At 39.6% G+C, this 13,177-nt stretch overlaps 1 protein-coding gene and 1 non-coding gene across 4 annotated transcripts in view; both read left to right on the top strand.

Annotated features, from left to right (window-relative positions):
• The window catches only part of Trip4 (thyroid hormone receptor interactor 4), a 78,523-nt gene that overhangs the window by 26,675 nt on the left and 38,671 nt on the right, over positions 1–13,177 (top strand). For all 3 annotated transcript variants that reach the window (XM_028752366.1, XM_028752364.1, XM_028752365.1), the window contains 6 exons: positions 522–691; positions 2,591–2,724; positions 7,072–7,284; positions 9,346–9,424; positions 11,052–11,181; positions 12,508–12,723. In XM_028752366.1, the coding sequence (XP_028608199.1) occupies positions 522–691; positions 2,591–2,724; positions 7,072–7,284; positions 9,346–9,424; positions 11,052–11,181; positions 12,508–12,723 (942 nt within the window). The remainder of the gene's footprint in view (positions 1–521; positions 692–2,590; positions 2,725–7,071; positions 7,285–9,345; positions 9,425–11,051; positions 11,182–12,507; positions 12,724–13,177) is intronic.
• Positions 3,226–3,387, top strand: LOC114608436. Its single transcript, XR_003709369.1, has one exon. It is a non-coding gene; the product is annotated as a U1 spliceosomal RNA (small nuclear RNA).

Here is a 13,177-nt window from a genome sequence, read left to right as displayed (position 1 = left end):
CTGTCCTGTGTTTATGCCTGATACCTCCAAAGGTTAAAAGAAAACATTCGATCCATGGAATTGGAATTAGGAGTGATTGTGAATAACCATGTGGGTGCTGGGAATTGAACTCATGTCCTGTTAAAGATCCTCAAGTGCTCTTAAATACTGAGCCATTTCTCTAGCCCCACAATTTATTAAAATACTGAAAACAGTAAATGCATAAATAGCATATATAAGTTAGATTATGACCTACTTGGAATCAGGGTCTTTGTCCTCATCAAATTGATATTCTTAGCTTGTAGCAGAGTGCATGGCCTAAAGTAAACACTCTTAATAAATTAATGAATGCTTTTTGTTTGTATTTGTGAAGTAGTGCTAGCATTGTACCCCAAATGTCATGTATGCTAGGCAAGTTTTGTTTGGCTAAGCTCCCATCAGCCCTGATGAATAATGGTTAGTACCTTCATCTCTGTTATGATTTATGAAAGCCATACAGTAAACTATTTTTGTTTCAGCAATTTATATCTTTACCTCCTTAGATACGTTTTGTCAATTGAGAGTGCTGAAGAAATACGAGAATATGTGACAGACCTTCTCCAGGGAAATGAGGGCAAAAAGGGTCAATTCATAGAAGATCTTATAACCAAATGGCAAAAAAGTTATCAAGAGTTCACTTCTGATTCTTTTCAACAGTGCTTGAAAAAAGATGGTAAGTCAATGTGGTTAAGTAATAATCGAAATAACACTGAGAAATGCTTGGCTTCAGAAGCCTTAGTGTTTTCTGCCACTGAGTATTACTTGTTCATAGCTAACTTAAGCAGAGTCTTATGTGTGCATATTTTCAGCTTAGGTCTATTCAGTCAGTAATGAATATTGTTCTAACCCAGGGATTCTCAACCTTTAATACAGTTCCTCATGATGAAGTGACCCCTCCCACCATAAAATTGTTTTGTTGCTACTTCATAACTGTAAGTTTGCTACTGTTATGAATTCTAATGTAAATATCCAATATGCAGACTATCTGCTATGCGACCCCAAAGGGTTCACAACCCACAAGTTGAGTTCCGTAGCTCTAACCTATCAAGCTTTTCTGTGTGCCTCTGTATCCCAAGTCCTGGGATTGAAAGTGTGTTCCACCACTCTGAGTACCAGCCACCTTTTTTAAATTTACAGCAAATTCACAAAAGGATCATTTTTCAGGCACAATTGTGGCTTTAGGATAATTTCAAAAAGTTATACATGGATTAAAGAAATATCTCTCAAGGGCCCAATCCTCACTCAGTGGTAAGACACTTGCTTAGCCTGTGTGAGAGCCTGTGTTCCATTCCCCATACTACAAAAAAAAAAAAAAAAGGCATTTTTATAAATATATTTTAAAATATTTTTAAAATATTTATTTAATGTGTATGGGTATAATGCCTGCATGATTGTCTCTGACATGTGCATGTCTGGTGCCCTTGCAGGCCCAAAGAGGGAACTGGGTTCCCTAAAACTGGAGTTTCAGATGGTGTGAGCTGCCATGTGTGTGTACTGGGAATTGAACCATGCCTAGGCAATATAGTAACTGCTGCGTCATCTCTTTTGATTTGTTTTGTTTGTGTTTTTCTTTTTCAAAGGCAAGGTTTCTCTACGGAGCTCTGGCTGTTCTGGAACTCACTTTGTAAACCAGGTTGGCCTTGAACTCAGAGATCTGTCTGCCTCTTTCTTTAAGTGCTAAATAATTAAAATCATGTCCTACCATGCCCAGCTCCAGCCCTATTTTTATAAATACTTTCAAAGATACATATATCTGAAAGAAAGTATTGACTGATTATAGTATGAATGATATTTAGAGGTATCTATTTATATAGTTCAAGAGATGAACACCAAACCAAATAATATGCTTTTACTACACAGTGTAAAGTATCAGACTTTCTGAGTTTACATTACTAGCCTCCACTCAGTCATATCTTGAGTTTTTCCTGTAGTGCTGGGATTCAGGCCAGGGCTGCTTGCATGGCAGGCAAGCACCAACCCTGTTTGAAATTATTCATCATTGACCACAGTCATGAAAATGGTGGTTTAATTTTTAATTGAGAGCAGTTCTGCCTGACTTCTTGACTGAAAATATTAAGAACTACCTTCTAGATGGCTCAGCAGTTAAGTGCTCCTACTGTTCTTTCATTGGTCCTAAGTTCAATTCCCAGCAACCTCATAGGGGCTTACAACCATCTGTAATGAGCTCTGGTGCCCTCTTCTGGCATGGAGGTATACATGCAGATACAGCATTAATATGCTTTTTTTTTCCAAGGTGGGGAGGGTTTATTCAGGGCAGAGGGCAAAGGTGGGGGGAGAGAAATGGGAGAAGATGGCGGAGAAAGAAGGAGGGAGAGAGAGAGGAGAGAAGTAGAGGAGTAAAGGCCGGCCATGACCACGTGGAGAGAGGGGGAAGGGAAGGGGAGAGGAGTGAGGGGACCGAGAGGAGCTAGAGGCAAGAGATCAAGAAAGCAAGAGCTAACATGCATTCTTTTTTAAAAAAGAGAATTACCTTCAGGTTTTAGCTATAGAAACTAATCAAACTTACTAGTCTCTTTCTGTAGCTGTGTGTATTTTATTTTATTCTTTAAAGAAATTTTAGATGGACAGAGATCAGTGGACCAGCTAAAGCGGAGTAGGAGGAAAGGAAGAAACAAACAGGAAGTTCTTGCGTTTCCTGAACCTGATGTGACTGTGGAGGTCAAAACACCTTTAGATTTGGCCAAGGTAAGTGCTTACAAAAGTAAGCTTTTCCTGGCTATGTGGACAAGAGAAAATGACTAATATGTTTTAGAGACAAAGTGAAGAAATTGGTCTACACTGTCAGATTTAACAGACTGATGAGTCTTAGGGACAGAGCTGACAATGCTGACATATTACTCTCTATATGTAGTGGTGGGCCTTTTTTCCTTTTGAGATAAGGCACCATGCAGCTTAGACAGACATCTAACTTGCTGTTAGCCTTGAACGCCTGCTCTTGCTATCTCTATCCGCCAAGGTCTGAGATCCCAAGTGTGTGCCACCACTCTCTATAAGACTTATTTCATACTGAGGATCAGACTTAAGACCTTGTGCATGTGCATGAGACAAGCACTCTGCCACTGAGCTACACTCCTAGCCCTGGATGAATAATAGTTAATGAAGCACCCTACTTTCAGCTTCAGCGTGTGAGAGGGCAGTAAGAACTAAATAATGATATGCTTCTTGATGTTATGAAAACTGCCAGGCATACTTACATGGCAGGAGAGACACCGTGATATTGCAGGTGGTTTTCCCAGGACAAGGCTTATCCATAGCACTCTGAATGTGCTGACTGCTGTGATTTCCCCAAATGGGGGAAACTTGACTGCATAATTTGTGTGTGTGTGTGTGGGGGGGGTTGTTTACACCATGCTCTACATCAAAATAAACACCAAAACAAACAAACAAAAACAAGACTGCCAGGCAGTTGAGAGACCTAGGCAGGAAGATTGAGGGTTCCAGGCCAACCTGGGCTACTTAGTGAATTCAAAGCCACCTTGGAATGCATAATGAGTCTCTATTCTTGGTTTGAAAGTTTTCCCTTCTACCATTATTATCCATATTCAGTCTTCAAAACTTATTTTAAATCAGGCTGGCCTAGTATCCCAAGCTGTTTGAACTCAAAATCTTACTGCCTCAGCCTTTCAAGAGAGCTCAGACCATAGTCACTGCAACCTGGACAACTGAAACATTTATAGTCAGCACAACTTGACAAGCTAAATTTCTCTAAAGAAGAAAATTAATTAATTTAAGATGGGATAAGACAATTGAGTAGGATAACATGCAAAAACATGAGTGGAGGTGAACATGGTGACCTGAAGCCTGTAGTCCTAGCACTCAGGAGTCTGAAGCAGAAAGAATGCCTTAAATTCAAGGCCAGCCTGGTCTTCATGATGAATTCAAGGCCAGCTAGAGCTACAGCATGAGACTTTGTCTTAGAAAACTAAAAACTAAAAACTAATGCAAAAACAAGGAGAGCAAACTTTACAAAGATCACGACAAGTGACAAAAAACATCTGACCAGTAAGTATGTTTGTGTTCAGTCTCAGTAGGAACTAGGATGGCTTCATGCTCCTCCGGGTTTACTGGGAACTTTTCCAATTTTAACACCAAAAGTCTCACATCATGCCTCTGCCCCAAGGCATGAATCAAACCAAGATGTCTGTATTAATAAGATAGATATACATTAAATCACTGAGATATTTCCTCTCATATTGACATTGTCCTGTCAATTGTCAATAAATAATATTGACACCATGCATCAAGAATTATAGAAATGAAGCCAGGCAGTGGTGGCGCATGCCTTTAATCCTAGCACTTGGGAGGCAGAGGCAGGTGGATTTCTGAGTTCAAGGCCAGCCTGGTCTACAGAGTGAGTTCTAGGACAGCCAGGGCTACACAGAGAAACCCTGTCTTGAAAAACCAAAAAAAAAAAAAGAATTATAGAAATGTTTAGTTTATGTATTCATTATTTTGATCCCCATACCCACAGCCTAGTCTATGCTACGGAAGTACTTTACCTGTGAACAACACTCAAGTGTTGTGTTGTGTTGTTTTGTTTTGTTTTGTTTTAATTTTTTTTTATTTATTATATGTAAGTACACTGCAGCTGTCTTCAGATACCCCACAAGAGGGCATCAGATATCATTACAGATGGTTGTTAGCCACCATGTGGTTGCTGGGAAGTGCAGTCAGTGCTCATAACCACTGAGCCATCTCACCAGCCCGTGTTGTAGTGTTTTAATTGCAAAAGGTGTTGCACACTTTTTCATGCTTCTGTTGGTCATTTGAATATCTGTTGCTATGAAATTCCTATTTAAGTTTGTGATCATTTTTTATAACGTTATTTGTTTTCTTATCTCCCCCCTCCCCAGTAATCGGGACTGAATGTATGGCTGTATGCATGCTTACCTCATGCTGTCCCACCAGCTACACTCTTGCTTCTTTCTTAGTCATTTCTGAATGAATAAATTTCTTAATGATTTTTTTATCCTATTGATTGCCTTTGTTTTGAGATCTATGGGTGTTATCTACATTTAGAAGTATTTGATTCTTAGAGTTTTTTTTTTTTTAAGATTTATTTATTTATTTTGTGCATATGAGGACACCACCATTACTTTCTTCAGACACACCAGAAGAGGGCATCAGATCCCATTACAGATGGTTGTGAGCCACCATGTGGTTGCTGGGAATTGAACTCAGGACCTTTGGAAGAGCAGTCAGTGCTCTTAACTGCTGAGCCATCTCTCCAGCCCTTAATTCTTAGTTTTATTTATTTATTTATTTATTCTGTGTACATGCACATGCATACAATTGGTGGAAGTTGATTCTCTTATGATGTGGCCCTGGGTATTAAATTCAGGTCATTTTGGCATGCCAAGCATCTGTATTTAATGAATCATCTAGCTAACCCCTAAAGGCATTCTCTAGCTGTGGTTCAAGATATTAAGGGTTAGGAATATAGCTCAGTAGCAGAGCATATGCCTGGTGTTCATAATGCAGTAGTTCAATAATAGCCAGCACCACAAAAAAAAAAAAAAAAAAAAAAAAAAAGGAAAAATAGGGCTGGGGCATGTAGCTTGCCTGGCACCCATGAACCACTGTGTTCCATCCCTGTACTGCTTATTAAGTGCGTGGTCATGTATGCCTGTCACCCCAGCACTCAGGAAGTACAGGCAGGAGAATCAATGTCATCTTCTACTTTGAACTTAATAGTTTTAAGCCAGATGTGACTAAAAAACAAAAACAAAAAATAACTCAATTTGTAAATGAATTATTTTTCATATAAATGTAACACTGAATTAATCTGGCAGCAATTATTTATTTACCTTATACTATTCCCCAATAACCACACAGTAAAAACCAAGAGTTATTTAAATCTGCACCTCAATAGCTGAGCAGTTAAATGATCTATCTACCTTTACCTTCTGTGCTAATCTGGCTACCTCACTGCTCCATCCCATGTTATTTGCATATTAATATTGATCTGGCTCTTTGGGCTTCAGGTGTGTTTCTATGATCTCTCTCCAGACCCCTTCCACCTGGCTCCAATTCCTCCATCCTCCTTGCTCATCTGAATCTCCCTTTCTCCCTCTCTCCTTCCTCTGGCTGGCAGGAATCCCAACCTATTCTCTATTCTGTCCAGCCATTGGGTAATTGGCATATTTTTTGTTTGTTTGTTTGTTTGTTTGTTTGTTGTTTTTTTGAGACAGGGTTTCTCTGTGTAGCCCTGGCTGTCCTGGAACTCACTCTGTAGACCAGGCTGGCCTCAAACTCAGAAATCTGCCTGCCTCTGCCTCCCTAGTGCTGGGATTAAAGGCGTGCGCCGCCACCACCACCTGGCTTGTGATTGGCATTTATTGACAAGGCAAAGAATAAATGGTAAGAACTGTTTACACAAACTTGAGACAGGAAATTCTTGGTCTACGTATTACAATGCCATGTCTGGATTGAAATACAATATGAGGGCAGGGAAATCAGCATTTGAATAACACAGGGGTAAACTTTACACAGTCTACGAAACCATTATGCCTACACCAACTCACTACATTTGAATAATAAAACATCTGCATGTAGTATTAAATATCTCAAGGGACAGCATATGGTTCTGGATAAAAGTGCTTACCATCAAGACTGAGTTCTGTCCTCTGAATCCAGAGGTAGAAAGAGAGAATGAATCTACATGGTAGAAAGGGAGAACTGATTCCTGCAAGTTGTCCTCTGACCTCTACAAGAACACCATACATAGTATGCACATACTCATGCATGTTTTTACATGTGTAAAAATTTCTTTTAAAAACATATCAAGCTGATTGCTACATTTACCTTGCTCTAAGGTATATTAAGTGATTGAGAACTACTAACAAATAAAGCAATTGCTAGGTTTAATTACCTTGTCTTTATCAGGGCCCCTGATTGTAAGAAATCTGTGTTTTCCCCTTCTCTGGTAATTTTTGGATAAGGTGTAAGTAGTTGCTCAGCAGAAGTAAGGGTTTCCTCCTTGAGTCTTTTCTGTCATTGATCAGTGCTCCTGTGATGTCTTTGTACTATTAGGCACAAGAAAGCAACAACTCAGTAAAGAAGAAGACAAGATTTGTCAATTTATATACAAGAGAGGGACAGGACAAACTTGCAGTTCTGCTTCCTGGTCGTCACCCGTGTGATTGCCTGGGCCAGAAGCACAAACTCATCAATAACTGTCTGGTCTGTGGGCGGATCGTCTGTGAGCAGGAGGGTTCAGGCCCCTGCTTGTTCTGTGGCTCTTTGGTAAATACCTTCTTTCATTTTTTTGTTTTCACTGTGTGTCCTGGTTGGGTTGGTTTTGGTTTTTTGTTGTTGTTTTGTTTTTGTTTTATTTTTTGTTGTTGTTTGTCAACTTGAGTTATCTAAGAAGAAGGGACACCAGTTGAGAAAACCTTTCCCTAAGATTAGCCTCTAGATAACCCTGTGAAACATTTTCTTAACTTATGATTAATATGGGAAGGCCCTGCAATTGTGTTTAGTCCCACCTATAAGAAGATAGTCCTGGAATATATAAGAAAACAGGCCAAGACCTAGGTATGATAGTGCATACCTGTAATCCCAGTACTTGGGAGGCAGAGGCAAGAGAATCTGTGAGTTTGAGGCTATCCTGGCTTACATAGTGAGTTCCAGGCCAGCCAGAGTTAGAATGAGACCTTGTCTTTAAAACAAAAAAACAAAAAACATAAAAAGGCAAAAGGAGCAAGCCAGTAAACAGCATTCCTTACATCACTTATCAGTTTTTGCCTCAGGTTCTGCTATAACTTCCCTCAGTGATGCATTATCACCTGGAAATACAAGATGACATGTATCCTTTTGGGGGCTAAAGCAATGGCACATAGCTGCCTATAACTCCAGTTTCAGCAGATCTAATGCTTTCTTCTGACCTCAACAAGACTAGTTATACACATAGTGAACCGACATATATATATAGGCAAAACATTCAAACATTCAGACAATAAAAACAATTAAGAATATAAAAAAAAATCCCTTTCCTTCTATCAAATTGTTTTCAGTCAACACAGCAGTAGAAGCCCTACCTAAGACACTGTGCTTTGAGTTAATAACCACAGTCATTCAAGTCCTCTGCAATCTCTCTTAGGAGATTGCTTCCCTACGTTGTTTAATGAAATGCTAGTACTCTGGAGACAGAAAAGTGAGCTTTTATAGCACACTCTTAACGTGTAACTAGGCTAGTCTCAAGCTACCTGTGTAGTCCAGGTGCATGAATAACTGTCTTTGTACTTCCTCTATAAACCAGACTAGTATCAAGTTTGTGGCAGTCCCCCTGCCTCAAATTCCTAAGTACTGATGTACTGATTATAGATGTGTACTATCATATTTATATTTATTTGCCTTCTGGTTGGTTCATTTTTTTTTTTTTTTTTTTAAGACAAGTCTTCCCCATGTAACAGAGCCCTATCTGTCCTGGACTCATTTTGTAGACCAGACTGGCCTTGAACTCACAGAGATCCACCTCTCTCTGCCTCCCAAGTGCTGGGATTAAAGGCATGCACCACCACACCTGGCTCTAATTGGTTCTTAATTTTATGTGTGTTCATGTTTACATCTGTGGACCACAGTTGTGCCCAGTCCCCTCAAAGGCCAAAAGAGGGAATTGAATCTCTAGAACTGGAATTACAGAAACTTGTGAGCTGCCATGTGTTTTCTTGAAATTGAACTCAGGTTCTCTGGAAGAACAGCTAATGTCCTTAACTGCTGAGCCATCTCTCTATCCTCAAGCTTCTGTTTCTTTCTGATAAAACATCTTATAATTTCTATTGTCAGAGTTGGAGTTTATTGTTTTAACCAAAGGCTTTTGAAATGTGCCATGATTTTTTCAGTATTCTCAACAGAAGCAATTATTTGTCCTTTGAAAGTAGGTATATAGCCGGGCGGTGGTGGCGCACGCCTTTAATCCCAGCACTTGGGAGGCAGAGGCAGGCGGATTTCTGAGTTCGAGGCCAGCCTGGTCTACAGAGTGAGTTCCAGGACAGCCAGGGCTATACAGAGAAACCCTGTCTCGAAAAACAAAAAAAAAAAAAAAAAAAAAAAAAAGAAAGTAGGTATATATATGTCTGTGTGTGTATATATATATTATATAGTTATTTAGGAATGCTTATTGTAGTGAACCTTTTTTTTTTGGAGACAGGGTTTCTCTGTGTGGCCTTGGCTGTCCTGGAACTGGCTCTGTAGACCAGGCTGGCCTTGAATTCAGAGATCTTTGTGTTGAGGCTACATTTTATAGCATGCCAAGCAAGCAGTGTCATTCAAGCTCTGTATGACAACTCTTTCTTTACATTATAGGTATGTACGAATGAAGAACAGGACATTTTACAGCGTGACTCAAACAAAAGCCAGAAACTGCTGAAGAAGCTCATGTCAGGTAAATCTTAGGTTCCTTTCTTGCCTCCTTCTTTCATTCCTTGAGATTGGGCCTCCTTGTGTACCCCTGGCTGGCCTGGAACTCACTTACTAGACCAGGCTGGTCTTGAACCTATGTCTGCCTTCCAGGTACCAGGATTAAAGGTGTGCATCGTAAGATGCAAAGCATTTTTTGTTGTTAATTTTTTGGTTTTTGGTGCTCGCGATTGAACCTGAGCCCTCATGAGTGCTAAGTCATGTCTCTAGCCCCTCAATAAGCATTTAAAAAAACTTATTATTAAAAATTACATACTATTGAGCAACAGTAATTATAATAGATTTTAACAGAAAAATTTAATATCTATATTCATTCTGTAACAAATGGAACAAACTAAATAGTAAAGAAGAGTCTAACTCTAAACAGAAGAATTTGGATCAATAAAGTAGAAAAAAATGAAAATTAACAGAAAATCTCCATCATTGCATGAATGATAGTTCTAATTGCTACTGGCAAGATGCTTCCATAATGGAGTAAAAATTCAAGAATATCATGCTTTCAAGGACATGGAAGATAAAAGAGACTGGGGAGAGGGCAGAGGGAAGCAGGCTAAGTTAGAACTAATTCAGTGACACTTGAATTGATCCCTAAAACAGAAAAGTGACAGTAATGAAGAAAAAAATTAGAGTAATACAACTCTATTAAATATGATTAATACTATTAATGTCATTACTTCTAATTAATTGCTACATTACTAGTAATTAATAGAATTACACTGATGCAAGTTCTCTGTCTTGTTTTTGTTTTTTTTTTCTTTTTTGTTTTTTTTTGAGACAGAGTTTCTCTGTGTAGCCCTGGCTGTCCTGGAACTCACTCTGTAGACCAGGCTGGCCTCGAACTCAGAAATCCGCCTGCCTCTGCCTCCCAAGTGCTGGGAGTTTTTGATTTTTTTAATGGTTTATTTATTTTATGTATTTTGTTGTTTTGTTTCCACTGATGTCTGTATGAAGTCGAATCCCCTGAAACTGAAGTTATAGGCAGCTATGGGCTGTTGAGATTTGAACCTGGGTTCTCTGGAAGAACAACCAGTGCTCTTAACCATTGAGCTATCTCTCCAGCCCCACCCCCCACCCCAAAATGATGAAACTATGTATTTATTCTTTTTGGCTTTTTTGAGACAGGGTTTCTCTATGTAGCCCTGGCTATCTCAGAACTCACTCTTATATAGTCCAAGCTCTTTTTTTAAAAAATAAATTTTTTTTTTTGTTTGTTTTTTGAGATAAGATTTCTCTGTGTAGCACTGGCTGTTCTGGGACTCCCTCTGTAGACCAGGCTGGCATCAAACTCAGAGATCCACCTGCCTCTACCTTCAGAGTGCTGGGAATAAAGGTGTGTGCCACCATTACCCTGGTAGATTCCTTTAAATAAAGAAACCACCCCCTCTCCTTTCTTTCTTTCTTTTTTTTCTTCTTCTTTTTTTTTTTTTGAGGAACAGTTGGTGTCAAACATCACTTGATTTTGGTTGAGCCTGACCTTTAGCATTTTTATTTAAATAAATGCTTCAGATCATCAGGCTAGAACCAGACCTCACAATAGTACAACAGATCTGTTCTATGGGCTGATACCATTTGCTTTCCTTATTGAATTTCAGGGGCAGAGAATTCTGGAAAGGTGGATGTCTCTACTAAGGACCTTCTTCCTCATCAAGAATCTCGAGTGAAGTCTGGTTTGGAGAAGGCTATCAGGCATAAAGAAAAACTGTTAGAATTTGACAGAACTAGGTATGGTAGGGTTTGACTAATGTGCTAAGACAAAAACTCATCCGTAGAGCTAAAACAATTAAAGCTCTTGGAGAGCTAGAACTAAACCAACTCTCTGACATTCCAAATGTTGTTTCAAAGATTAAGAGAATGTAATGCTCTTTCAGAGACCCAGGTTTGATTCCTAGCACCAGTGTAGCAGTTCCAGAGGAATGCCCTCTTACCACTACAGGCATGAGGCACTCACTCACATAGAGTGCACAAATGTACATGTGGCAAAACACTCACCACAAATAATAAAGTAAATATTATTTTGACACTTGCTGCCTTCTTAAGGTGGAGTGTGAAAGGATTTATAAAAAAGAACAACCAAATGCTCTGTATTGGGGATTTTTTAAAATGGCATCTTAGCTTTTGCTTTTGTTTTCATTTGACAAGGTTTCACTCTGTGGCCTTGGTGGGCTGCAACTCGATCTGTAGACCAGCCTGGCATCAGACTTGCAGAGATCCACCTGCTTCTGCCTCCCAAGTGCTAGGATTAAAAGCATGGGCCACCACACCTGGCTCTCCTAATTTTTTTTTTTTATATATTCTGCACTAAGAACTTACAGATTAAATCTATTCAGTAAAGTCATCTAGATGTTGGGTAAATGTTTTGAAGACTACATTTTCAAATGAAGGAAGATTTGTGTTAAGTAAACTATACTGCAGAACAGTATAAATATTATACAGACAGCACACAAATATTTGTGCTAAAGACAGAATAGAAGAACATTTAAGCAAAAACCAAGCCAGGCATAGTGACACACACCTCTGATCACAGTACTTGAGAAGCAGAGGCAGGAGGATCTCTGTGAGTTCATAGCCAGTTTGGTCTACATAGTGAATTTCAGGACAGCCAGGACTATATACTGAGATCCTGTCTCAAGAAAAAAGTTATCAAAAACTAGGCATTAAGTGTTTTTAAATTTTATAATTTCTGGTTAATAGAGGCTTAAGGTTGAATAAGAAATAGGATCTTCATGCATTAGACTTTATAAAAATTTAATCCTGGCAGACATGAGCCGCTTACTTTCTCCTTGATTCAGAGCCCTAGAGTATAGCAGGCATATCTGTGAAGAATGACAATTCCTTAAGCTACTAATGCCACTCTCCAGGTGCCAATTGCTACACTCTCTCAAATCCTTTCAAGTAAGGAAGAGCTTAGCCTGGTTTTACAATACTCTCAGCCTTTCATAGTTGAGATGGGAACCTCTATAACAGCAAAAGTTAAGTGGTAATTAGTCCATATTTGTCAATATGTGACCTAGTTGCTCTGTGTTGTTTTTCTATTTTTTTTCTGCTCAGTATCCGAAGGACTCAAGTCATTGACGATGAATCAGATTATTTTGCCACTGATTCTAACCAGTGGCTGTCCAAAGTTGAGCGGGAAATGCTGCAGAAACGAGAGGAGGAGCTGAGAGAACTCCGACATGCCTCCCGACTTTCTAAGAAAGTCACCATTGACTTTGCGGGGCGGAAGATCCTAGAAGATGAAAATCCACTAGCAGAATATCACAGCAGGTGAGCAGGAGGGTGCTGGTGGGCTTGGAGAATAGGAGCAGCCCGACCAGAAAGGGTTTCTCTCTAAGGATCTGCTGCTTTGTTTATTTAAAAAACAAAACTGGCCCCATGTGTAATGCCTTCGTACAAACCATAGATCCGTGTGAAGCTGTTGCAGTAAGTACCACATGTCTGTCAGCACAGTGCTCCTATGGCAACATAGGAGACAGAGATAGACCTTTCAGGCCAGTTAGCCTGCAATGGCAAACAGCAAAGAAACAGTCTCTCAGCCAGGATGGAAGTGAGGATCACGCCCAACGCCATACACAGACACATCTGTCCTCACTTCACATACACACAGACATGTGTTCATCTCATGAACACATCGTACACACAGAGATAGGAGGGAGGGAAGGAAGGAAGGAAGAAAGGAAGGAAGGAAGGAAGGAAGGAAGGAAGGAAGGAAGGAAGGAAG

Source organism: Grammomys surdaster, unplaced genomic scaffold, assembly GCF_004785775.1.
Source record: "Grammomys surdaster isolate TR1022 unplaced genomic scaffold, NIH_TR_1.0 125896, whole genome shotgun sequence".
Taxonomy (NCBI): domain Eukaryota; kingdom Metazoa; phylum Chordata; class Mammalia; order Rodentia; family Muridae; genus Grammomys; species Grammomys surdaster.
The sequence above is the reverse complement of the archived record's forward strand: the minus strand, read 5'-3'. Positions and strand labels throughout refer to the sequence as shown.